The sequence below is a fragment of the Peromyscus leucopus genome, chromosome 10, assembly GCF_004664715.2.
Source record: "Peromyscus leucopus breed LL Stock chromosome 10, UCI_PerLeu_2.1, whole genome shotgun sequence".
In the NCBI taxonomy this organism is placed as follows: domain Eukaryota; kingdom Metazoa; phylum Chordata; class Mammalia; order Rodentia; family Cricetidae; genus Peromyscus; species Peromyscus leucopus.
The window spans coordinates 24,861,679-24,888,891 of NC_051071.1; the positions used below are offsets into that span (position 1 = coordinate 24,861,679).

At 44.8% G+C, this 27,213-nt stretch overlaps 2 protein-coding genes across 6 annotated transcripts in view; one reads left to right on the forward strand and one right to left on the reverse strand.

Annotated features, from left to right (window-relative positions):
• Positions 1-279: 279 nt before the first annotated feature.
• Positions 280-21,230, reverse strand: C10H7orf57 (chromosome 10 C7orf57 homolog). 2 transcript variants are annotated; one of them, XM_028891004.2, is made up of 7 exons: positions 20,639-21,230; positions 16,686-16,871; positions 15,143-15,251; positions 12,741-12,897; positions 9,822-9,919; positions 8,415-8,587; positions 280-1,299 (listed from the first exon to the last, which is right to left on the reverse strand). In XM_028891004.2, exons 1-7 carry the CDS (start codon positions 20,691-20,693, stop codon positions 1,253-1,255), a joined length of 825 nt encoding a protein of 274 aa, XP_028746837.1. In that variant the 5' UTR covers positions 20,694-21,230; the 3' UTR covers positions 280-1,252. The 2 variants fall into 2 exon arrangements, with proteins under 2 accessions (XP_028746837.1, XP_028746836.1); XM_028891003.2 differs by having other exon boundaries at positions 8,415-8,635; positions 20,639-21,229.
• A 70-nt stretch (positions 21,231-21,300) lies between these two features.
• Sun3 (Sad1 and UNC84 domain containing 3) overlaps positions 21,301-27,213 on the forward strand; it is a 40,557-nt gene continuing 34,644 nt past the window's right edge. Inside the window, exon 1 of one of the 4 annotated variants that reach the window (XM_028891007.2) lies at positions 21,301-21,453. In XM_028891007.2, the coding sequence (XP_028746840.2) occupies positions 21,368-21,453 (86 nt within the window). In that variant the 5' untranslated portion in view covers positions 21,301-21,367. Of the gene's footprint in view, positions 21,630-21,666; positions 21,973-27,213 lie in introns of those variants that run through there. The other 3 variants (XM_037208994.1, XM_037208995.1, XM_037208996.1) reach the window with 3 other exon arrangements.

Sequence of the window (27,213 nt, forward strand, 5' to 3'; positions counted from 1 at the left end):
AGATCTATTTTACCAACCTGAGAGGTAACTATGGGACTGATCCTGGCTACTCTTAAGTGGTTGAGGCTAAAAGTGTGTTCATCAGTTTTCACCCCAAATTGTGTCTTCTCTTTGCACAAGCCATGGTTTTCTGTTACTTCAGTAACCTTTGAAAAAAATTGAAGACTTCTCATTATTGATATCTGCTCCTAATGATCTTCTAGGTGAGTGGGAAGGAGAGCGAAATAAGTGAAGGAAAGAGGAGGAGGGAAGGAAAAAAAAACAGAGGGAACTGCATAATAGTGGTATATTATGTTTATTGAATACATATAGTAATCTATGTTTTTACATATTAGATATATTTTCCCATAGTAGTATCCTTCTGATAAAGCAATAGAGATAGATGTAAGTGCTCAATTAAGCATTTCAGTTAAAGAACCAATTTGAAATTTAAACTTTAACCAAGCAAATGCATGATAAGTTAATTCCAGGAATGACACAGAAGTGCTGACCCTATTTGGCTTTCTAGAAACTTTTCCTGATAAGATTATTGTTTTATTAATGAATAAAATATAAAATATATTTTAATGTTAATTACTAACACATAAACAATAAAATTTATAAAACAAGAGCATTCAGCCCAATTACTAGAATGTTTTTAATGTATTAGAAGCCTAATAAAATAGCCTAACTGAGATTAAATATTTTTTTTTAACCTAAAGAATATAAAATAATAAATGTTCAGTATTTCTGGGCTTCAATTTGCACTCAAACTATTAGCAAAAAAAAAATATAAACTAATGTTACAATGTTTTATATGACATGCTTAAAACTTCAAGGCATAATAAAATGTTGTTACAGCAAATGACGTCACCCGGCTCTGGAATTCGTCCTTTCTGTGTAACTGGAAGTTGTTTCTATAAAGACTATGGGATCAAATTCGGGAAAAAGCTGCAGCTTGTGAGTTTCCTCCCTTTCAGAGCCTTAGAGCAACTCTCCACACTGTGGTGCAGATGGGATGTTAGAGGTCAGCTTCAGGAAGAAGACTCTGGTCCCAACAGTCACCAGGCCAGCAAGGCCACCCCAGAGAAAGGTAAGAAACAAAAGCCCACACTTACCCCATGTTTGCTACGGTGATCTCAACCATACTCAAGGCAAGTTGTTCCATAAGACTCTACGTTAATAAAATAGAACAGGAGCCTATAAATATAGCTGTCCATTGTCAATCTACAGACAGCAACTAAGAAGGTTGCCCTAGATAGCATATCCACGATTATTTGAGCTCTGCTGGCGTTGATTCTGACGGGGTTCCTTCTGCAGCTGCAATGCAAAGAAGATAAAGCTGCATTTTAAATAAATTTAGATTTTAATTTATTAATTGAAAAGTATATAACACACACATTTCTGCTCCTATTCCAAAGAGTATCCCAAAAGTCTATAAAAACGGAGCATGCAATCCTACCTTGCAGCACAAAGCATGGTTGGGAAACATAAGACTCCAGCTTTGGCACTAAAACAAGTACCACACTTTCGTATCCCCGAGTCCTGCCTGCCCAAGATACAGAGCTTCTGCTGCCAATGCCCAGGACAGAGCGAAGCAGTGTGGCTACAGAGAGGTCTCTGTGTGGCATCTGTCTCTCTGCTCCCGAGTCTCACACCCCACTCACCAACTGGGGACCCTTTGCCAAAGTCGGTAACTGGACCTGTGACCTACCAGCCAGCTTTCTTTTATGTCAACACCCCGATAGTGTCTGCAAAGGATCATGTTAAAATAGCAACAACCTTGTGTCTGGCGGAAGGGAAGAAATATTGATATTCAGAAGCTTCGAGTAAATTCATTTCCAGAAAACTACAACAACTCCGAGGGGAGAGTTTTCAGGTCGGGAGGAAGGAGGCTCCATCTGCCTCCATTGTTGTTGTTTATGAAATGCAAACCGTGATGGACAGAGGAGCAACCGTGATCAGTGGTGGAAAGAGATGTGGCATTAGCAGTACCAGCCCCGGGAAGGGCGGGAGCTGGGATTTCTGTGAGGACGCCTGCTTCCCATGCAGCAGGTCCTGAGTCCCTTCTACCCACCATCCCCAAGGACAGTGTGCTTTTCTGTTGATGGGGGGGGGGGGGTTTCACTGATTTTGATGGTGAAATCTTTTTCTGTAATCAAGTAGGACCCGCTGCCGGTGGCAATGTAGATTCCATTATAACACCTGGATTAGAAAACATCTGCAATGACTTATTTCCAAAAAGTGAGTAAGTTTACAGCAGTGCCAAGTGCTGTCCCTTGGTTACATCTTATGTGTGTACATATAGATATGTACTGATGGTGAGTTAATTTTTATTTACTTGAGGATAAAATGCAGAATACTAAAACACAGCTTATGTGGGTGAGCCTGTGTGCATACCACATGCACATATTTAAGCTGAGGTCCTAAAAAAAAGAATGATCTAAAACTAAAGGTAGAAAAAGAAAAAGAAATAATAACAGATAAAATAAATAAAGACAAATGATATAAGGAAAAACACTAACAAAATGAAGATTTTTTTTTTTTTTTTTTTAGGGAAAGGGATGAAAAATCTGGAACTAAAGTAGAAAATGCAAATGAGAAAGCAAAGGCCTAGTGCAGTGGTACCGTCGAACATAAAAGGTAGTTTGTGAGAACCACAGTGGCCAAGTAGGTAACCTAGACAAAAGTACACATTCCTATAAACATAGCTCCTGCTGAGGCTGAATCGTGAATACAAAGTGTGCTCAGATCTAAAGCGAGTAAAGAGGCTAAATCCATTTATCTGATAAAAAGACTCCATGATAGAAAGGTCTGGTATCTGACAGGATTCCCTGCTGCTGGAGTCTATCAAACGTTCAAAGAATAAATATATCAATTATTTTCAAACTTCTCAAAAAAGTAAAAGATAGAGACACTTCCATTTTCATTTTATGAAGCCAACATTACTTTCATGCCCATCCAGACATGGACACTAAAGAGAAGAAAATTACAGGCTAATATCCTTGGTAAACACAGATGTAGAAATCTTTACCAAAATGCTAGCAAACCAAAATTAACTACAAATTAAAGAGATCATGTATCATTATTAAATGAGGTTTATTCCTGGTATGCAGGGGCAATTTAATACACACACACACACACACACACACACACACACACACACACACACTCCACTACTTTAACTGAACAAAGGACAGAAATTAAATGATCATCTCAATAGATACAACCAAAACACCTTAAAAATCCAACACCGCATTCTTCATGGTTTCAAAAAAGAAATCAACTTTAAATACATTAGGTACTATAGGAATCTGCCTCAACCCAATGCATGTTGTATGTGACAAGTTCACAGTCAATATCATACTCAATGGTGGAAAGTTTGAGCTTTACTTTTAAGATCAAGAAGGAGATGAGGGGGCCACTAAAACTGCTTCTATTCAGTCCAACAATGGATATCATAACCAGGGGATTAGGCACAGAAAATAAAATCACCTATATTTGGAAGGAAATAAATTGTTCCTGCTGACACAGTCTTATTTACAGAAAACCTTAACACACCACAAGCTGTTAGGATAAAGAGTACAGAACACACACACACACACACACACACACACACACACACACACACCACAAACTATTAGAATAAAGAGTATAGAACACTCACTCAGACACACACACACACACACACACACACACACACACACACACACATGCATGGGCATACATACACACAGCATAAAAACACCTGAGAGTAAACTGAACCAAAGAGGTAAATGATATGTACACTAAACACTTTGAATGATGGAAGAGATCCAAGAGGACATAGACAGATGGGGAAATACTGCACGTTCATGGGAGAATTGATATTGTTGTAATGTTCATATTTTCAAAAGATAATCCACAGACTCCATGCTATCCCTAACAAAATTTCAATAATATTTTTCATGGAAATAGAGAAAATTCTAAAATTGATATAGAACTATGAAATACTAAATCAGCAAAGCAGTCCTGACACACAGAATAAAACTGGAGGCGTCACATGACCTTACTCCAGAGCACTGTGCACAGTCAGGGAGATCAAAGCAACCCAGAACTGGGATGCTATAGTCAAGCTGGGCCTGCTCTGAGTTACTCCACACTGTAGAAAACTGGTTTCTCAGGATGTGCCTTGTCCTGAAGGACTCGATTTGAAAAGTAGCAGCTGACTATATTTTGAGGGATTACACAGAGGCAAGATGACTCTGCATCCCGTCCCACATGTAAACACCAGCATCCATTTGGCACCACCCACAGAGGCACAGAATGATAAATAACTTATTGCTAGCAGTAAAAAGGGGGTTACCCTATAAATTTATCAATGTAAATTGTGACCCTATAAACACAGGGGCATATTAAAATCCTATCAAGAAAACGGGCCCAAAAATTTACTGGATACACCAGGGACTGAGGAAAAGGTACACACAACATTTTCACTTAAACCTCCAGAACAAGGGACATAAAACACCACGATGGCTACTGCTATCTCCAACTTATCTGACCATTCAATGTATACTATTAAAAGACAAACAAGTGAAGAACTCCTGACTGTCTCCAGGGTTCCAGCCGTTTCTTCCCCACTGCTGATGTGGCCTATCTGAATCACCATTCATGCACCATTCACTCATCTAGTCCTGCTGTCCATTCATCTACTACTCGTCCGTCTGGACCAGTCCTGACCTTTAGGTCAGTAGCCTCCACAGTCCCACATCTCACTTCTGAAGCTTGACTAGCCCTTGAGGCTGGACTCAACTCTTACAGTTAAGTCTTGACTCTGCAGCATGGTTTCCAGCAGACCTGCAGCATGGTTCACTCCCTGGTCCCTTTGCAACCCTGTCAGCTCTTGGCTTGTCTCCAGGTGCCTCTTAGGAGCTCCTTGAACTCTGCTGTGACCTGTTATACCCTCTATAGCTGCTCAATGGCTTGCATATATGCATACACGGAAATTCAATTATTATGTGATGTGAAAGGTCTGATTGGAGAGTTAAGCCTGGAATGAAAGAACTTGTGTTTACCCTAGGCAGCTACCAAGGGAAGCAGGACTACTTGGAAGATGGCTGCCAACAAACCCATTGTTACTTGTGCATGTGATTGTTAATCATGAATGTGTTTCTATTCGATTAATTTTGACATGGTAGAGACAGACAGATTCATTTATGTTTAAGACATAATCTCATTATAACAGGACATAAAGTCAGACTCACAGAACAATGGGATAGGCTAGAGCCCCTAAATTAATTTATAGCCTTAAACTTGCTTTTCAACAAAGGTATAAAGAATATATAGTAGGAACAGACAGATTCTTCACTAAATGTTACTGAATAATGAATACCCATAAGCAAAATATGAAAGACCACTCTCAGATCACACAGCATACCCAAGTACGGATTAAAGGTTTAAACAGTAGACCTGTCACTACAAAGCTACTGGAAAAACTAGAGGGTAAATCTTCCAGTATTGGTGATGGTATGGATTTCTTTCTCTTTCTTTCCTTTGGGTTTTTTTTTTGGGGGGGGTTGGTTTTTTCGAGACAGGGTTTCTCTGTGTAGTTGGTGCCTGTCCTGGAACTCACTCTGTAGACCAGGCTGGCCTCCAACTCATAGAGATCCACCTGGCTCTCTTTCCCAAGTGCTGGGATTAAAGGTGTGCGCCACCACCGCCCATTCTTTCCTTTTCAAAATATTTGTCTTAGTTATTATTTCTTTTATTTGTGTGTATCCATGTGTGTGGCTACATGAGCTTCTGTGCACTACATGAGCACAGGTGCCTGGGGAAGCCAGATGGATCTCTTAGACCTGGAGTCATAGGTAGCCACCTCTTAGAGGCCTGATATGGGTGCTGGGGCAGAACTTGGCTCCTTGACCATAGCAGTAAGTGCTTAACCTCAAAGTCAGTGGTTTTTAACCTGTGGATAGCGATATTTACATTACGTTCATAACAGTAGCGAAATTACAGTTATGAAATAGCAATGAAAATAATCTTATGGTTGGGGTCACCACAGCATGTATTGAAGGGTTGCAGCATTAGGAAGGTTGAGAACTACTGCTCTAGGTTATCTTTCCAGCCCTAGAGATGTTTATATATATATGTTATATATAAATATTATATGTTATATATAAATACACAAACATATGTTCTATTTGTAAATATTATGTTATACATAACGTTATATATAAATGTTATGTTTGCATATAGTTTGTAGATGTTTATATTGCTAAAACACAAACAACACAAGCAAAATAGACAAATGAGATTGTATCAAACTAATAAGCTTATGTACAGCAAAAGAAGAAATCAACAAAATGAAAGTACAACCCACAGAATAGGAGGAAACACTTGGAAACAGCTTTTCTGGTCAGGGATTAGTATCCAAAATATATAAGAAGCTCAAGTAATTTAGCAAGAAAGGAAACTGTTGGTTTTAAAAATGGGCAAAGAAGCTGGGCCTGGTAGCTCATGCCTATAATCCTGGCCCTTAAAGCCTGAAGCAGGAGGATTTCCACAAGTTTGAGGTCAGCTTTGGAAATGTAGGGAGATCTAGGCAACTTTGAGTTGCATAGTGAGCTCCTGTCTCAAAATAATGTAAAAACCAACAATGAGAGCTAGGTGGTAGACTTGAATAGGTACTTACCAAAAGAATGTATACAGTGGCCAGTGTATATATGAAAAATTGTTTAACACTGATAATCACCAGGAAAACACAAATTAAAACCACAATTAAATGACACCTTATACATGCCATAATGGTTTGTTGGTTTAGTTTTTTGAGACAGGGTTTCTTTCTGTAGCACTGGATGCCCCTGGAATTCACTCTGTAGACCAGGCTGGCCTCAAACTCAAAAATCCGCCTGCTTCTGCCTTTTGAGTGCTGGGATTAAAGGCATGTGCCGCCACCACCCAGTTATTTTTTAAAAGATAAAAAAATGGAGCTGGAGAGATTTCTCAGTGGTTAAGGCCACTAACTGTTCTTCCAGAGGACCCATTTTTGATTCCCAGCACCCACACGGTGGCTCATAACCACCTATCACTCCAGTTCCCAGAGGTCCATGGGCTGGCACCAGGCATCGTGTGGTACACAAACATACATGCAGATACACACTCATATACATACAGTACATAAATCTAAAGATTCCAAATGCTGCTGGGAAGGATGTGAGGAAACAGAAGCACAGTACATTGTTAGCAAGAATGTACACCAGCACAGCACAAGAAATCAGCATGAAGCACCTCTCATGCTTGGGTGTATATCCCAGACCTGGAATCAGAAGGTTGGGGACAATCCATAGCCCCGTGTTCACTGAAGCACAGTGCACAGTAGCCAAGAGACAATATCAGCCCAAAGACCCATGACAGAAATAAGTCTGTCTGTCTGTCTCTGTCTCTCTCTGTCTGTCTCTCTCTGTCTGTCTCTGTCTGTCTCTCTCTGTCTCTGTCTCTCTCTCTCACACACATACACATAATTAAGAGTAATAAAAATAAATTTAAAAAAGATAATCCATATTCAAAGAATGAGTAAAAGGTCTATTCTACTTCAATTAGCAATTAGTCATAAAACCCTGTTGGCTCTGTAAAGTTCAAGAGGGCCCCTTTTCACCAGTCAGCTGGTCATCTCTAGAAGGATGGAGACTGATTGGCAGGTCATACTCAACCGACACAGAGAAGAGTCAGACATGGAAAGCCGTACAGAGCTCCGCTCACAAACCAACACCACAGTATTTCAAATGCATGAGCACACCCCCCTCCCTGCTCCTGCCTTCTCTCCCATTACAGTGAAGCCCTGAAAAAAGAATGAATTTTTTTCTCAATAAGCATCAGTGACAAAAATTGAACATAATCCTCAGTAAGTTTCCAGATGTGCAAACAAGCAAATTGAACTAATTCTGCAAATGCTAAAGAATAAGAAGAAAAACAACAACAACAACAACAGTGTTTATTTTGGGCATCCTAAATTATTCAGTTTAAGAAATGCTGATAACGGAGAAATGGGATGCTTAGACTTGGGCTTCCTTTCAAAGGACAGAAGGCATCCTGTGAAGGGGTGTCAGAGGGCAAGCTCATGTGGGAGAATGGCAGTGTCCTGTGAGGAGTCTTCACATTCAGAAGACCAAAACCAATATAGTATTCTAACACTCCATTGTACCAAGTGGAGTATCAAGATTTTTGATAAATATAGTGAAAACATGAAGCCCCATGAGTCATAGTTTTGCTCTTTCATCTGAATGAAAAGAAAAAAGCCCAAGCACACACCTATCCGAATGCTTACCCCACACCCTAAGACTTCTGTGGAGTTTTAGCCTAACGTTTATCTGCGTATCTCACTTGGAGATATACCAAGAGGTAAGAAAACCACCTACCGCCCTCACCACCAAACATGTGCATGTAATGGTGCCCCTCACCTGGAGCTTCCTCAGAGTCTTGAGGGGCCTCTGGATCTTGGGGCATCTCTGTGTCCGGGGTACCTTCAGAGTCCTTTGTGGACTGAGTGGACATGGATGCCCTGGATGTCTTTGGAGTCTTCTCGTCAGAATCCGCTCTCTGCTGCTGCAGCCACTCATCCTTGTAGCCATTGCTGATAAGTTTGGAAAAGTTTGTGGGTGAACTGTTTTTTTGACCAGGCCTTAAAGAGAGACATGTAAATGTTAAACTTGAGTGCAAAGATTAATTTAAAAAGGAAAAACAGAAGCCGTGTTCAGGGAACTGAACCTGTGAGGAAACATTGGTACTGAGCTCTGCCCCCTCCCTCTCCCTTCCCCTTCCCCGTCTCTCACCCACACACACTCTCTCTCTGTGTCTCTCATCTATCAGTCTCTTTCCCCATTTCAAACATAAAAATAGTCTCATTCCATTCCTATAACGATATGTGCTTAGCCAAATTTCCCAACCCTTTTTCCTCTTACTACCTAATTAATTCAAATCTAGTAAGAACACCGGTATTATACAAGGAGGTCCTAGAAAATACCCTGCCCCCCCCCACTAACAAAAGATTACTTAGGATAGCTGTTCCTGTCTTAATATCTCTTCCTTGTTGTTCCCTCACTGAACAACTCTGTCTCCTGTCATCTGTCACCTGCTTCAGCTCACAGATGCTATCATAATTGACCCTGAAGAGTGGTAGGGCAGTAGTGTGAGTCTTCCAGTCAGGCAGGTGACAAGCACACTCCTGTCTCCTCCCAAGCCACAAGTTTCGGACTTATGAATCACCTTCATAAGAATTTTCCCGGTGAGTCCCTCCCCATCTGTCACAATGTCACTAATGTGATTGTTTTCCCCACCAATGAGAAACTGTTTAAAGACTCGGTGATAATCTTGTGACATTTGTTTTCTCCTAAACTAGACTTCTGGCAAATAAGGTGACACAGAGGCCTCCAGGGGTTCTCTTTTCGGCTGGAGGACCAACAGGTGTCAGCATACCTAGGGAATCCCCAGCTGAATGCACAGCCAGAGCGTTTGCACTCGAGATGGAGACCCCTGTCCTCAGGCTTTGATGACAGCAAGGTTCAAGACCGAGTGCATGAGCAGGGAGGGACAAGCCGCCACAAACCACAAACCTACGCCACAAACAGGATGCAGGAGCCGAGACATATGATCAAAGAGGTAAAACTGGTGTTGAGGAAGGAGAAAAAGTACAGGTAGGTCCTCAGGCCGGCCTGGGCAGGGCTCTGTGGGCAAGGCAGGCAGGTGTGGCCATTGCAAACCTGTCTCTGGCTAGGGCCAGGGCAGCTCAGCCGTCACCTGGGTGAAGGACAGGAAAGCAACCCAAACCTCATACAGACAGCACTCACTCTCCTAAGCTAGGCACTTACATAGGAGGCAATGACAGTCTGCTCCCTTCTGGGTCTTTATGGCCCACCGGGGTCCCCACTTTGCTGGGATTCTTGGAGTTGATGGCTGGCAGTTTCACCTGCGTGAAGAAGTGCCAATCTATGAGTTAGGGTAGAAGGAAGGACGCCCAGAGCGGCGGAGACACCCGTACTGGACTTTCAGTGTGGTCACAGGCTGTTACAATAAAATGAAATTAGATAATCACTAAGTCAACAGGATGACTTGAAAGAGGGGCAAAATGTGTTTCAGACGCAGTTGCTGTGTTTAAGTAATAAGGTTCCCTGCTCAGGAGGACAATCAATGAGCATCGGGGACACTACACATTCTGAGGGTTCTTGCTGGAGGGAGAGGTCCACCAGCCCACATTAAATGGAAATGCATAGATGGGGAGGTTCATAGGAGCTTTGTAATAGTCACCAAGAACTGGGAACAAAACAAATACCCACCAGCAAAGGAATGAGAAAACGAACGGTCCCTGGTGCACAAAAGAACATTACTCAACAAGAACAAGGGCCAGGGTTCTTGACACATGGTACCACACGACAGAGACAGGCTCATGGGGCTGTAATCACTAGCTTGATGCCCCTGATTTGAGATCCTCGAAAGGAAAATACTCCAAAGACTTATCCTAGGTAGGGTTTGTCTCTGTGACAAACACCATGACCAAAAGCAAATTCATTTTATGATTTTCTGTTCACACTCCATCTTGGAGGGACATCAGAACAGGAACTCAGGGCAGGAACTAAAGCAGAGGCCATGGAGGAAGATTGCCTTCTGCTGCTCTGGATGGCTTGTTCAGCCTGCATCCTTATACAACTCAGGCAGGACCACCCTCCCAGGCATGGCACCACCCACCATAGTCTGGGCCCTTCCACATCAGTCATTAATCAAGAATATGTCCCCCAAACTTGCCTACAGGCCAAACTGATGGAGGCATTTTCATACTTGAAGTTTCTTTCTGATAACTTTACCGTGTGTGGAGCTGACAAAAACTTCACAATCACAAGACTTAAAAGAGACCAGTGACTGCTAGAGATGGGAATTAGGAGGGATTGATTGGTGACAAAGGGGCTGAGAAATCTGAGAGGTGACAGACTGCTCTGGAGCTCAGTATCCATGGTGTTTCCACGAGGAATGCATGCATTAAAAGATGTGGATCAGTACTGTGCAACAGGTGAACTGTACTCCGTGTAAATGGCCTCAGATGAAAGATGAAAAGAACATCCTAGTCGCCCTCTAGAGTGTCAGTACATCTGTCCTAAGGACAGGCCACAGTCGACATCAGGCTGAGTGACAAAGGCCAGGGCAAGAGCAGAGGATCCAATGGCTATCCATCCTTTCCTAGGGTGGAGAAGACAGGTCTCTGAGAGGCAGGGGAACCTGTGGCAGTGGAGCAGACTGGGCAAGGTGGCATGCCAAAGTCTAGGACAATAGCCAAGTGTTGAAATGATGCTCACATTAAAGCCCTTACTCTGTCTGTGCCCAGAGGTTTCGCAAGATTCAAGAAGAGGAAAACGCCCCCAGTTCTACAGAACAGACACTTAGGGAAGCTTTGTGCCCAGTGGTGATGAGGGGCACTATTTCCCCAGGGCCATCAGGGCCATCCCTAATATGACTCTTCCTGAGTTATATAACACTGTCCCATCAGCTATTGCACGGTCAGTGTTGGTGTCTGCAATTCTGCCTCCTCCTTCCTTAGTATGGAGAAGGTGGAGGATAGTCTGGCTTCAGGTATTTCTGCAGTCAGCAGAACCCTGCGTGAGTGATTGCCACATGAAGTCGCAGATTTTCCAGTGGTGCAGCGTCTTTGCTTTGTAAATTTTCTCAAAGCTATGTGCTGGAACCCTGGTTAACAGCCAAGCCTTCCATTCATTGCTCAAGCGTCAGCTCTACACAATCAGCCACTTACATGCCATCAGGAAACGGGCCTGGTCCTTAGCAGAGTCCTTTAGAAGGACTCATACCAGTGACCCAAAGCCTGAATCACAGCTGGACATGGGGGCAGCTTGAAGAGCAAACCCTGCAGCCAGCTGGTGCTATCTTGGTCCCTCTCCCCTCACCCAGAGACACCAAGAAGCTAGGCCTAACGTGTCCAAGGCATACCGGTCTCCTTGCTGTCCAAAGGACCATGGTGTCCACTCTCGTTCTCAGTCTCAAAACACCACTGCTATTTTAAATATAAATGTCACCACTTTGCTCACAAATTTTGATGTCTTGAGGGCTAAAATTCATTTCAGACCTGGGTGCTAGCCGTGATGTAGAGCACTTAGCATGGGCCTGGCTCTACTCTCCTGGGCTCTGGGAAGAGTACGGGTGTAGAGATCCCAACCCATCTGCCAATCATTGCTTGTTTCTGGGATTTCCAGTTGCTCTGACAGGTCAAGTCCTCTGAAAAGGCTTCACCTTGCAGGCCAGTTACGACTGCATAGCTAAAATACCCCTGGGCATCTCTGCAGAAGAAAGTACTTCCTCTTCCCTTCCTTTATCAGCGAGGAGCACTGTGGGTGATTTGGACTTAAATAAGATGAAAACATCCAGAAGCATGATATTGAACACATACATATAAACACATCCTTGTTCTGCATGCCAGATAGAAGTGACAAGCCAGTTTCTCCCAAGATAACCATTAACTGGTTAGACGCCAGATGGTAAAAAGCAATCTTACCTATAAAGCCAACATACACAGGAAGGAAATGATAGAAAATGTGGCTGCTCTCCCCTTAGTAGTTCTAAACTTAAGACAGAGCACAGAGGACTCGGCCAAGACGGCAGGCAGCCTGAGCAGGCGGCAGCGGCGGCAGCAGCAGCAGCAGCAGCAGCAGCAGCAGCAGCAGCAGCTAAGGGGAACTCCCTTAATTATTCCTGGAGTCACAGAAGCAAAGCAGACGGAGGGGTTTTACCTTTCTCTTCGTATTTTCAAGTTCCTCAGCCTCTCTTTGCCAAACTGTTTTCATGTCGAAGTCAAAAGGGCCTCGTCTGGACTCATAGCTCCCGTTGGCCTGATCAGGGTTGAATTCTTCATACACCATGTAATCTGGCATGGAGACCACGGGGACTCTGCAAGGGCAGACAGGACAAGTTACAGCCTGGCACAGGGCACCATTTCATGCTTTCTCCCCCTTCCTCTGTACTCTTCCCTCCTCCTTCCCTCTAGCGTCTCTCTCTTTTTCACTTCCTCCCTACCCCGCCCCCCTTTCTCATCCCTCTGTGTCATCCATCGCCCCTCCGCTTGCCCCATCTTCCTTGAAAACATAGGAAGGCCTGTTCCTTCTCCTACTGAGTAAACACATTGGTCCCACTCCAAGCTAGCCCCCAGGATCCCCAGAACAACAAAGGAAATCACAGGGTGGCGTTCTAAAGTATGAGCTTATAAAACAGATAAATTATAATTATTTCTTGTAGACTAGCATTTACTATTTTGTTCCCTTCAAAGAGATAAGTGCCCACAAAACATTTACCATTTAATATTATCTAAGCTAATAACAACCTGCTGCTCTCTCAGATGGCCAATTCTAACGTGGGTATGTAAGCATACAACTGGTCTTCCCTCAAACTACATAGGAAAATATCAGCTCTAGGATCACCTGCCCTTTCTTGCCTGTTCCTGCTCTTTCTACCTGATTCCCTTTCTTTTCTGAACTCAGCACAAACTCATAAAAAACAAAAGCAAAAACAAAACAGGGTCTCACCATGCAGCCCTGACTGGCTGGCCTAGAACTCAATATGTAAACCAGGCTAGCCTTGATCTTAGCCTTAACCTCACAGCGATTCTCCTACCTCTGCCTTCCTAGTGTTGGAATTAAAACTGTGGTGGTGGCACACTCCTTTAATCCCAGCACTCAGGATGCAAAGGCAAGCAGATCTCCAAGTTCAAGGCTAGCCTGGTCTACAGAGTGAGCTCCGGGACAGCCAAGGCAAACAACAAAAACAAAAACAAACAAACAAAATAACAACAACAACACCCTTGTGTATCACAAGTCTGGCCTACAAACTATTCTAAAAAAAATGGTAGGAATTTAATGTTCACTTGCCACAGACATGTAAAAGCATTATGTGCTCTTTTTATTTTTATGTGTTTAAAACAAAAACAAAGCCAAGAGAGTGCACTTGGGAGATAGAGGCAGATAGATCATGAGTTTGAGGTCAGCTTGGGCCTCAAATTCTGAGGGCCCCAAACAGCCTGGGATCTGTTTAAAATATAAAATAACACACCTTCAAATAAAAATACAAAACCAGCCAGGCGGCGGCGGCGGCGCATGCCTTTAATCCCAGCACTCGGGAGGCAGAGCCAGGTGGATTTCTGTGAGTTCAAGGCCAGCCTGGGCTACCAAGTGAGTCCCAGGAAAGGTGCAAAGCTACACAGAGAAACCCTGTCTCGAAAAACAAAAACAAAAACAAAACAAAACAAAAAAACAAAACCAAACAAAACAGGAAGAACCAGAATCCCGAAGACAACAAAGCAAAAACAAAACAACCTCAACAGGGTGCCTGGGGACAGTCAAGACACTGAGTACTGAATGGCAGCATGGAAAGATGTCTGTGTTGGTTCAGTCTTTTAAGCAAAAACATAAAACAAAAGACAAGTCTTTAAAAAGCAGAAAAATAAGACCTAAAATGATTTCCTATGCTTTCTCTCAGACCAAAAGAGGTGTCTGAAGGGTCCAGTCTGCATGGCCACAAGTAACCATTGTTAGGCATTGTAACAGGGTTGGGGGCCATGGCTCTGCTCTACCATGGTGTCTTAGAGACTGAGAGCTGTGTACATTTCTAGTTGGATGTAGTACCTTTCATCCACAGTGAGAAGAAAGGTTGGGACGGGCAGCTCTGTGATAGGCAGACATGGTCAGGGCCCAGAAGACAAAGAATTAAAACCTAAAGCCAGTAGCTAATAAGTGGACAAAAGAACCACACGCTGAGGGTGCGTGCTCTGTCTTCTTGACTCAAGTTTCCAATCAGCTTATGCTACATTTCTCAAAGCATTAGCTTTTACATACAGTAGTACTCAGGGCTGTAAGAGCACATACATTCCGGCAATAGCAGATATTTATAATTTTCAATTCAAATTGAAATGTTTCAAAATTGCTTTTATTACAGTTTTCTTTATCTGTGCTTAGCTGCACACATTCCACGGTGAGCACGCGGAGATCAGGGGATAAAATGCAGGTGTCGGCTCTCGACTTCTGCAGTGTGGGTCCTGGGGAACCAAACTCGCCCAGGCTTGGCAAGCTGCTGAACTATTTTGCTGGCACCAACATTTTACATTAGAGAGAGACAAAAATGTGGGGGACTTGGAGATACTCACTCTCGCTGGTGGCTTGTCGGAGGCTTGCTGTGGTGGATATACCAGTCTGGCAGGGAGTAGGCTACTGGGGAGCCCTTCCTGGTCCCAGGGACAAAGTGCTTCAGCAAATCTCGAGGAGAAAGGGACACCATTATATGTGGTCCTGCTGCCCACGGGGCATGTGGCATCACCAACACTCCACACTGGGAACTGTGCCATCTTCCTTAGGGTGGCCTCTACACAGGTTGAGAGCTGAGTGTCCTGCTTGGCACTCAGGCAGAGACATCCCTCACACCCCCCCCCCCCACCTCTCATGCCCTCTTCTCTTGAGTGTGCACAAAGCTCCCTGTCCTGAGCTGGCATCTGTGCCAGCTACCATCAGCACTCCCTCAGAGGGTCATCTCTCCACTCCTGAGATCTCCAGAGGCTGAGAAATGCTCCCCAGCCTTCAGCTACCTCCATGCTCCTCTCCATCCTACAGCAGTCTGACCATCTTGGTCCACCACTTATGTTTCCTAGAGAAGCTGTTCCCTCCAGGTTCCCGAATGGGAAGTCCCAGGTGGATGTATCAGCAACTTTGTGGCTATTCAGGGAAGTACGCATCACAGGCTCCTTCTCAACTGGCTCCTCACTCCCCAGTGACGTTCATCCTCTCAACCCTCCTCTCCCTCCTGTCCGCTGGTGTCCAAGGGCAGTGAGCAGTAAGGACAGGTTTTGCTAGGTAATTCCAACAGCAAAATAATTCACAACACCCATAGCCATGGTGGCAGCAGAAAGTGTACTGACTTACTCCTCTGGGTGAGAAATCTTTAACTTTCCATTTTGAACTTCAAAGTCTTTTTGTTGTTAAGATTCTCAGACTTACAGACAAATGGAAAGAAGTGTGTGAATTCCTCTACACGCCTAACCCAGACTCCCCATGCATATCCTGCCTGCTCGGTCACTTCTTTCTTGTCCCCACACATCTCCCACTGTTACCAGAATCATTAGAGGTCTCAGCACTGTTGAGTGGCATGTTGCAGGCAGGCTTGTCCCTTCATCCTCTGTACCTTAGCCACTGCTCACAAAAGCTAGTCTTCACATAATCACAGCACGGCGAAGACACAGTCATGGTCACTGATGACCTCCATCAGATATGACTAGTCTCTTTGAACCAAGAGCAAGAAGGTGGACCTAGAAAAAGGCTGCCTTGATCCTGTACCCCATTGGCTCCTGGCTGAGTCGATCAAGTGGTATGGTCTAGGTTTGATATGCCTAAGCATAGACTTAGCCACTATTTCACCTATGATATTCAGTGGAGGGACAGTGACAACCAGAGGGAAGAAAGGAAAACTTGAGTCTCTCTCAGGACTGGATGCTCCAAAGCCTAACTGAGACATGTTAACCTTCTAACCAGTGATTTCTATTAAACTCAATATGTCTTCCTTGGATGCTTGTACAAAAGTAGATTTTTATCAAAGAGTAGACATTCCCAATGTCCACAATGAGCCTAAGTTTCGAAAGACTAGATTGGAAACAATGACCCCCTTTCTGCTCACAAAGCTACTCGGTTCACGGGACTTACCAGGTCGGCCGCCTTGCTTCGCCAATTTCACATACTCGGAGTCTGTTTCTTTTATCCAGTATCTCCGAGCACGGGGCAGGTTTCCATTTGGGGAGTCTCCCAAATCGCTGAGCCCTGGGATCTGGGATGCGGGTGGGGCACCCACGGCCTTCTCAGAGCGCTTCACAGGTAGGTGGTAATACCAGTCTAGACAGGAGGGAGGCCAGCACACAGTTAGGGTCACGGGGACACCTGACCAGGAGGCCCTCTGCTGCCCGACAGTTTTCCTGGGCGCACATAACATATATGTCAGGCAGCTCCTACCACAGAGCACACATACACACGAGAAAACAATCGCCTGCTCTTGAACATGTGTGACTAATGAGGGCATCGATGGGGGACCTAGAACACAGTTACTTTTCCAGAGCCCCCAACTACATCAGTCAGTGAGGCAAACAGAAGGAATATCACCTCCTTCCCACCGCCCTGGCCCAGGCCTCCTCCCAAAGCCTCTTCCACTGTTGCCGTAACTCTAAGAACCATCCAAAGCCCTACATCTCTCTTCTTCCCTGCCCCTGCCCTTCTTGCCCTCCCTTCTTGCCCTCCCTCCCTCCTTCCTGCCATCCATACCCCAGAAGAATGCTTAGCTATATTTCTGGTAATGTTTGGAGACATGCAGACTTGAACAAATACCGAATCATTTAAGCCATTGTGGATAAACCAGGTACTGGTCAGGATTTGATAAGCTTCACATATTAAAATACCAATGTTTTCATTCTGTCATAGACACACACACACACACACACACACACACACACACACACACACACACTGATCAAACCCGTTTGTCACTTTTCCAAGAGCAGAAGGGAGTAGGCCAGGGTGTGGTCCACAAAGCCTCACTTGCTTAACAGCTGTGTGGGAAGCCAACACCTGCCTCCCACACCCTCCAGCAGCTGGACAGCCCTGTGTCCCAGTGGCAGCCCAGCTGCACACAAGCACTGTGCTGGAGGCTACAGTGGGCAGTGGCAAGCAACAGAGGCCTAGAAACAGTGTCCTGAACGGGGGATTCACTAGGCTGGAGCAACCACCTTTATGCAAAACCTTCTCAAGCCCAAGACTTCAAAGATTCTTCCTGGGGAAAGACAGAGGGGAAATGGTGAGTGTAGGTTGTGTGGCTTCTATCCTAAAGAGGGAACTAGGGAGCAGCTCACAGGGAGCAGGACAGGAGTGTGGGCAGCTTGCACCTCCTTCCTCCCCAGGGTGACATCAGCCCTCTGCACAAAGGGAGAGGAGTTGAACGTGGCCTGGTGAAATGAATAAGCTCCCTAGACTTTGAGCTGATGGCATCCAGGGGAGACCCAGCCAGCTGATGTGGAACCACCCATAAGATTCCCCCAGGGACATTCAGTCCCAGAGTATGAACTTCTGTCAAGGGACAGATGGATTAGCAGAAACTCAAAGTCCTGGAGTTACTAGTGCTGATGTATAATCTCTCTCTCTCTCTCTCTCTCTCTCTCTCTCTCTCTCTCTCTCTCTCTCTCACACACACACACACACACACAGAGGGATGTGGGAGAACCAAGGCATGCAAACTGTAGGCACATTAGCTAAGTCTGCATCAGAAATCAACCAAATGCCAAAATATAAAGAAATAAAAAAAAAATCATCACATCAATGGAAAAGTTGGGAAACAAAGACTTGGGAAAAATAAAAAAAAATACATGCAATTTCTGTGGCATGGATATGGATGCTGGCTGTGATTCACAGCACAGACTTGTGATGTTCAGAGTCAAACACAGAGCCTGGTCCTTTGTGGCAGTGTGATGGCGAACTTTAGTGTCTATCTGACTCAGCCACAGTGTCCAGACTTTGTACAGGTATCATTCCTGCTGCTTTTGTGAAGGTGTTTTTAAAATGAGAATTATCACTTCCATCAGAGGACTTAGAGTAAAGCAGCTGGTTCTCTACAACAGAGTGAGTTTCCTTTACTCAGCTGCATCTCAAGAAAAATTAAGGAAGAGGGAATTCTGCTTCCAGATGGACTTTGTTGAACTTGGTCTGCAACCTCAGCTCTTCCCCTGCAGTCCAACCTGCCCTGCAGATTCTGTACTCAATGGGCCCCACAATCAGGTGAGCCAATGCGTGCAAGAGATCTCTCTCCTACAGGTAGGTGGGTAGCTGATTAGTCACGCTGCTCACAGAGTCAGGGCACAGGGAAACAGCAAGGAACAGGCTAGCATAAACATAGATCCAAGAAGTCGCTATTCTCTGAAGCTAAATGCTCACACTGCCAGTTTTTTCTTAGAACTAAAGCTGGGCTTGCTGCCTAAAAGTGAAGGATATTTCACCTGGGAACTTTAAATGTCTAAAGAATACTCATTAGCTGAATCAACATGATCCAGTTTTGAAGATTTGCACAAACGGTCCCAGAGAATTCAGAATCAGAATTCCGTAGCCTTTTACTGACCAGGCTTGGCTCCTTGTTTCCTCTCTTAGAGGAAAGCTGTTTGGTTCTTGCTTTATTTTCTCTCTGTGTGTTGATTACTAATTAATCCACAGAGAACAGTGTATCTTCTGACATCTCATTACTACAGGCTTTGAATAGGCACTGAGCACACCAAGGCCTCTGTAAACGTGCACACAGGGGCAGCTCAGAGATCTTGGGCCCCATCAGTCAGGACAAACCACTGCCACCCAGCACATGCATGTAGGAGGTAAATGGGACACAGGGGTATCCTTTTAGCTTTTATCTCTACAGATTTCTTATACCTGTGTGACACCAGATCAACCACTGGCTGGCTGCTTTTCTCTGTACAGCTTTCCCATTTGAAGCTGTGCCCTTCTCCCCCCTCCCCCCCCCAAAAAAAAGGAAACAGAGGCCGCCAGAGACAGTGAACCAAACTATAGATTGCCCCAGTTTCTGGCTTCTAAACTACAGGTAACATTACATATCCACACATGGGGGGGCACAGGCTGCTTTTTTTTTTTTTTTTTTTTTTTTTTTTTTTTTTTTTTTTTTTTTTTTTAAGGCTGTACAGGCTCAGAGAAAAAGCCACTCGGCAGGTGTAAGTATTCCAAGGGCAACTCACTTCAAACTCTGCATGCCTCAATTTTCTTCATCTCTAAAATGGGGCGATGATTTCTGGTGTGTGTGTGGGGGGTGCTATGAAGTAAAATGTGTTAGTATACCCAGGCTTTGCTGAATGCCCCTAACACTGAGTGTCTATCAGCATGGTTCACAGGGATGAGACTACTGTCCTAGGACACGAAGAAGTCATGGGAAGGTGACAGAGCCTGGCATGGGATAAGAACTGACCAGGCCTCCTGAACTGTATGCAGCCCAACCCAGTTTTCAGTTGGCTGTCCCCAACAATGACATAGGCTAGCATGCATAGAGTATGTGGAAAGGTCCCACTCTTCACCTCTATGCAGGTGAGATGGCTCCACCTGTTTTCTCCCAGTTGAACACCAGGACCTCTTTTTCTCCTTTCCGTTCCCAACCCTTCTCCAGACCCAGGGAAAACAAGTGAAAAACGATGACAGCGTCAGGAAATGTCTTCCTTCCCTGTTGGGCTTCAAAACTGGTGTGCACAACCCATGAAACGTCAATGAATTGGTCTCTCCCGGATCCAGATGCTGAAAGCGGGAGTCATGAGGCTTGGTTGGGGCCTAAATTAGGAGCAAAAGCTAGCGAGTCAGTGATATACCTGATGGATGCTGTCAAAAATGAGACTTTCTCAGTCAACAGCCTGAGCCGCGAGATGTGAGAGTTAAGGGGGTGGGGGCGGGGGTTAACTTGTTACAAAATGAATTTCAATGAGCGCCTGCCCTCGGCACTGAAAAGGGAGGTAGCTCTGATGCCTAGCATGCCAGGGTCCTGGCTTCAGCCGGTGCACACTGAAACAGCAAAAATAGAGGCACCTACCCTTCCAACTTTTATCTCCCCATCCCTCTCACCCCTCCTCACTCACCGCAGGGAGCGTAGCGGTGAGAGGCACCTTGCACCTCCTTGCTGGTGTTCCTCATGGCCTGGTGCTACTAGCTCGGCTCGCGTCGAGGAGAGAAAGGAGCTGCTGAGCCCGGGTTCTCCGGGTATCTGGGCGCTGCCGACCCGCCCGCTGGGAGCAGAGGCTACAGGGGCAAAGTCAGCGCGCTCGAGGTTCCGCCCGCCTCCAGCTGACACACCTGCAGACGCCTCACGCCCAAGAGCTGGCACATCCACAGCGAGCACACCGCAGCGCTGCGTCCACGCTGGACACCCAGCAGGGGCACATGAGACACAGTATTCAGCCCAGGAGCATTCAGTAGGTACACCCGAGGGGTAGACAGCGCCCGGCACGTTAAGCGGGGTAAACAGCAAGGGCACGTGCACGCCAGGTAGACAGCAGGAGTGCACTAAGTGTCCTATAGGTCATCACGGGCCGCAGAGTTTGGCAGGCTTCGAGATCACCGCGAGGCTCCGGGCTCTCCGGATCTAGGGTTTACAACCCCTGTAGCTGAAGTTCGTACCGGGAGGGCTGGCTCCCAGACGGACTACAAACTCCTAGAGAGACGCGGAACCACAGCAGCACGCGTCGCTAGGGCAACGGCCGGGCGGCCAACCAGCGTGTGCGGCGCGTGTGCCCAGAGCCAATGGGAGCAGAGCGCAGGAGCCACCTGACAACCGCCCTCAGCCTCCACCTTGCGAGGTGGGGCGGAGTATGAGGGCGGGGCCGGCCCTAAATTCTCCTACAGAGGCTGCAGCGATCCCTCCCCGAGCTCCCAACCGGAACCCTAGTAACTTCAGGTTAGCTAGAAGCATCTACCACATTTTCCAGGCAAGAGTTTAAAAAACAAACAAACAAACAAAAAGCTGGGCATGGTGACAAAGGCTTATAATCAGCACCTGATGGGATGTCGAGGCAGGAGGATGAAGATTTCAAGGTCATCCTGGGCTTCATACTGAGTTCTAGAAATTGGCACGTGAGTCGCTCGGGTGCATTAAAGAAAAACTTACATACTTGGGAGACTCAGATAATAGAAATTTCTGCAAATTAAGTCAATACTCAAGTTACCACACAAAGTAATTCTTTGTCTTATTTGCAAGGAATATTTGTTTTATAAGCCAAGACATCGTTGTTTAGAAAGCTCTTAATTCTGCTTCTACTGCCAAGAGTTTAGAACTGCAAACTCTGACCCCATGCTTATCCTGAAGGCTTCACACCACTCTGACCAAATAATGGACATAACTACTCACTTTCAATTCCTGCAAAAGTTAAGGATAAATTATTAGAACCGTCTAAGAAATTCTATTGACAACTGAGCTGTAAGTAGCTGTGGTTCCCTCTTGTTAAATTTTTCTTTAAATTCAAGACCTTTGTTTGAAATGGCGGGTTTTTGACAATTTGGTCTAACTGATGTGCTGTTTCTGTTGCACAAGTAAAGTGTTAGAAATCTAGCAGAAGGCAGATAATGTATGACTGGGTGAGGAGGAAAGGGGTGTGTGTGTGTGTGTGTGTGTGTGTGTGTGTGTGTGTGTGTGTGTGTACTTAGCCCCCCAGCTCTAATGTATTATGATAGACCTCAAATATTCAGATACCATCACATAGTATCAGCCTCTATACTGAATAATATGTTTGGTCCCCTGACTGTAGGTACTTAGCTTATCACCACACACAAGTGCTTCCATTCCTGGAAGTCACACCATCACCAGACCAGAGGATCATACAATCCAGAGGGTTTATTTTTAAAAGCAGCTGATTATAGTAGCTGGAGCTGTGATGGCTAACACAGCGTGTCTTTCTAATTCTCAACTGGGTTAATAGAAAATCTTGGCATTTTCCCTAGCCACAATCATGAGCTGAGTGGTGATGAAGGGCACTAATGCTTTAAAAAGACAGCTTTGACCTTTGGTCTATTACTGAAATGAAGGAATTTGCAGGTACTATATCCATAATAATCTAGGCATATGCAAATGAAAAATGACTCCAGAATGGCCTGTTCGTACTGAGAGACATCTCCATGTCTTTATTTCCTAAGTTTCTTCACCTGTGCCTCTGACACATAATGACTTCAGGCTCTGGAAGCATGGGATTTTCTTTGTCATGCAGTCTTACCCTATCCTTTGTTATCTACCTTTGTTGGTAGACATATGTGGATATTTCCTGCTTATGAGCATTTCGAGGAAAGGAAAAGGTGCATATGTACAAATTCCCAAGTTTCAAAGCTTTCTGGCCCTTCCTTCCTGCCGAGTCTCTGTTGGTTCACCCTTGTTGAATGAATGCAGCTGTGTTTTTGTCTTGTTTTGTTTTTTGTTTTTTTCCCCCGAAACAGGGTTTCTCTGTGTAGCTTTCGGAGCCTGACCTGGAACTCACTTTGTAGACCAGGCTGGCCTCAAACTCACAGATATTCACCTGCCTCTGCCACCTGAATGCTGGGATTAAAGGCATGCGCCACCATTGACTGGCCACAGCTGCGTTTTTAAATGAGCAGGACTTTCTATCTTTCCAGTTCTTTGCATCCTTACTGCCAACTACTCCCATTCTAGGGAGCTAGAAGGCCTAAGTGTGAGCCCCTTTCCTGCCCTTGTTCCTGCCAGAGGCTCTGGCTTTCCCTTTGATCAGGCAACGTACAAGTATGGCACATTTCCACAAACCAAGACGTTTTAATTTCTCATTTTCTGTTCAGTGATAATTGAACTACTTAAAGGTCAGACTCTTCCTTTTGACATATATTTATGTCATGTAGCAGTTTGGGTTGTCAACCTTATCAGAAAAGCAAGGGCATTGTGTCCATAGACATCATCAAGAGAAGCCTGATTTCTGTAAGCACCTTCTCCAGTGCTCTCTCAATCAAAATAAATAAATAAATAAATAAATGGGACATTTTGATGTTTCAATTTTGAGGTATAACTAACACAAATTTGATATACGTTAGATATACAATTTGTCCTTCAATATATGTATGCAATGTGAAAAGATTACCCCAGTCAAAGTAATTGCCGTATCCAGAACCTCACACTTGTCTTTTTAGTGTGTGGTGGGGAAGGAACACTTACCCTCTACCCTTTCGAGCGATTCCAGGCAGAATGGTTAGCAACAGTCACGTGCAGCATGCTGGTTCCTCGTGGCTCTCAGTCTTAGAGCTGACTCAGGCTGAGTTTGACAGCCTCTCCCAACTCCCGGTTGCCCTCACCCCTCAGCCACTGGTAACTACCACGCTGCTTTCTGCTTCTGTAAATGTGATGTTCTGCCTTCCACATGTGAGGCTGTGCAGCGTGCTGTGTGTCTGGCTCATTGTCCTCTGAGTTCATTAACACTGTCACATACGACTTGGTTTCCTGGTTTGTTTTTTTTTTTATGACCGTGTATATGCCTCTCTTTCTCTCTCTCTCTCTCTCTCTCTCTCTCTCTCTCTCTCTCTCTCTCTCTCTCTCTCTCTCTCTCTGTGTGTGTGTGTGTGTGTGTGTGTGTGTGTGTGTGTGAGTGATGCTTATTCTTTTGCAGCCACGTGCTGTGATTTCTCACCATTTCTTATTTATTCAAGTTTTCCTTTTGTGTGTGGTAACTGTGAAACTTACATAAAACATTGTAGTTAAAATGGCCTGTCTTAAGCAGATAACTTCAAAAACATGCAAAACTACACTTCCACTTTTCCCTACATCTTTTTATACTAATGCCATATGTTGTATCTTTTTTTTAATAACACGATGTGGTGGTTACAGTTCTTTTATCCACTAGCCTGTGAACTCCAGTTGCTTTGCCTGCCCACCCTCCTTCCAGTGTTAACTGCATTCAGAGTTCACCTCCGAATGCTCACCAGTGAGTTTTCTGTCTGCTACTACTAGTACCTGGCTCCCTGCCATTCAAACTTGAGTAATCACCAGGGTTCCTTATGAGGTGGGTCTTACAATTCATGGCCAGTGCTGATGATCCTCTCTGCTTTGTTTCTGACAATGTGTTTATCTCACTTATTTCTTTTTTAAATGTTTAAAATTTCAGATGCATATCAGTATGTTGCCTACCTGTATGTATGTGTATTGGGTGCATGCAGAAGCTTGCAGAGCCTAGAACAGTGGTCCTCAACCTTCTTAGTGCTGTGACCCTTTAATACTGTTCCTCATGTTGTGGTGACACCCAACCATAAAATTACTTTGCAGCTACTTCATAACTGTAATTTTGTGACTGTTATGAATTGTAATCTAAATATATGTTGTGCAAGACATCTGATATGCAACCCCCAAAGGGATTGCAGCCCACAGGTTGAGAACGATTGGGCTAGATGAAGGTGTTCGATTCCCCGGAACTGGAATTACAGGCAGGTTCTAGCCAACATGTAAGTGCTGGGAACTGAACCCAGGTCCTTTCCAAGAGCAGCAGGTGTTCTGAGCTGCTGAGCCATCTCTCCAGCCTGTCCTATCCTCGAGGGACAGCTTCTCCAGGTTTGCTTGGGTGACAGCTTTTCTTTTCTTTTAGAATTCTGAGCTCATCATCTTCCCCTCTCCAGTTTCCGTCCAAGGTCCGTGTTATGGGACAAGAGTTTCCTCCTAGTGCTTTAAAGTTCTCTGTCTTTTGATGATTCAGTTGCGGTATCTCTAGATGGTTGAGGGGGACCATGCAGGCAGTGATCTGAGAAGAGATGAGAATGAAAACCGGTTCAGAATGACTTCATCAACCTGGATCCAACTTTGGGGAGTCTAATGCCAGGTGGTTCATCGTCAGCATATTTAAAACCCAGTACAATCTGGAAAAAGGTTTCCATGCAACAAGCATTCCAGTTTCAGGTGCACAATAAAGGTTAAGGTGTGACGACATAGAAATTCCTTTACAAAATACACGTGACCGTAATGGTGGGTTCTATAGCTAAAAGGTCTAGAATCTAGAGTGGTCTCTGATCAAGATAGCATAAGAGGCAGCAGGCTATGAAGTACATGTGACACCCCCTCTAAGGATGGGTAACACACTGGGGAGGGAAGGAGTCTGGTATAAACATTCTTGGGGATTTGGGTGAGGTTTGTCTGTTTAACAAAAAGTGGGTGAGGTCTGCTGCCACAGATAGCAAAAGGGCCACCAGATTGTTCCACTCCCAGCTTTCTGGGCAGGAAAACGGATATTTTATCTTCCCCATTGAGAGGAAGCCATTGTGTTTCCTGGTTTCCCTTGTCATCTGTGGGCACAAGGACGTTTGTGCCCCCAGCAGGTTGTGTTTTGGGGACCAATCTTTCTTAACCTGGAAGCATCACAAGTCCAAATGTCCCGGTCACTGCCATGATATAGGACATCACCAATTGGTATTTATTTAAATAATCACCTGTCTCTTCTTTTTGTGCTCATGACAACCTATTCGCATGTATGCTGTTTTGCACGGTTTCCCCACCATTTTCAGTGTTTTATCGCCTCAAACTGATTAATTTCAAATAGACTATCCTTTTGCTTCTCATTTCTTCACTTTTAACTTTTATGGATTATTATTAGTGTGAATGTGTATAAGTGTCCATGACACCCTGTGTGTGTGTGTCGAGGACAGAGGATGATTTTCGGAAGTCGGTTTTCTCTTTCGACCTCGTCATGTTCCCTGGGCTAAGTCAGGTCAGAGGGTTTCAGGGTAAGCACTTTTCCCACTGAACTGTCTTCCAGGGCTTCAAGCAGAATATCTCTGATTATTCTTTCTTCATATGACTGAATCAGTTGCCAAGTCTCTCTATGGAAAAATTTCAGGCTGTGACTGCAAGTTTGGATCAAAGATGTCTGATCATTTGTTACTGTACCTATTTTCTTTGACATCTTGTTTTTGCCGGTGTGTTACTACTGTTCTGTCTTCGTCTCATTATCTGTGTTCTCTTGCACTTCACCAAGCTTCTTTAAACTCAGTTATCTATATTATTTTTTAATCAGGCAATTAGCAGATCTCCATTCCCTTGGGGTCATCACTTGAACCTTATTTTTTCCTGCTTGCCTGGTACTTTGTCATCCCAGGAGACTTGGACAACGCCTGTGCCTCTGATGGAGCAATCACATTCCCAGTCTTTACAGAATGGTTTCAGCTGGCAAAGACTTCATCCCAGTGTGTCTTCAGGCTGATAGAAAAGCATCTATAGAGCAAATTTTAGTCAAACATCTTGACTGCTGCTGTCTTCCATTGTGTGACCTGTTGCTAGAGGCTAAAGTATCCCTGGCACTAGCTTAGAATGCCTCCAGCACACTAATCAGTGGAACTGGCGCTGTGGTGAATCAAGTTCAAGATCCACAGTGGTATCTTCAGATACAGGTCTATTGTTTGGTATGTGAGCAGACACAGGTCCTGTAGGGTCTGTAGGGGATTTCGCTGTTCTGCTAAGAGGGTCCCTGGGGGCAGCCTCTGCTGTCACTTAGACATGAGTGAAGAAGATTGGGAACCAAGCCAAAGGGCTGCTTCAGAGCCTACAGCTAGGACTAACGTCACCAGGCCTGCCTCTAGGGGTAAAATGGGCTCATTTCCCAATAGGTTCCTGGGTGGGCATAACAACTGCTTTTCCACCTCAGTTCACAGACATGTGTCAGGACCTTCCATAACATAAAGATCAGTGGGA

Bases quoted from the DNA above. Each gene is read 5' to 3' on its own strand.
- C10H7orf57 (XM_028891003.2), bottom strand. From the start codon at position 20,693: ATGAGGAACACCAGCAAGGAGGTGCAAGGTGCCTCTCACCGCTACGCT. The intron at 16,872-20,638 runs GTGAGTGAGGAG...CCTCCTGTCTAG, and splicing joins TCACCGCTACGCTCCCTGCG to ACTGGTATTACCACCTACCT. The intron at 9,920-12,740 runs GTAAAACCCCTC...TTCTTCACGCAG, and splicing joins TTGAAAATACGAAGAGAAAG to GTGAAACTGCCAGCCATCAA.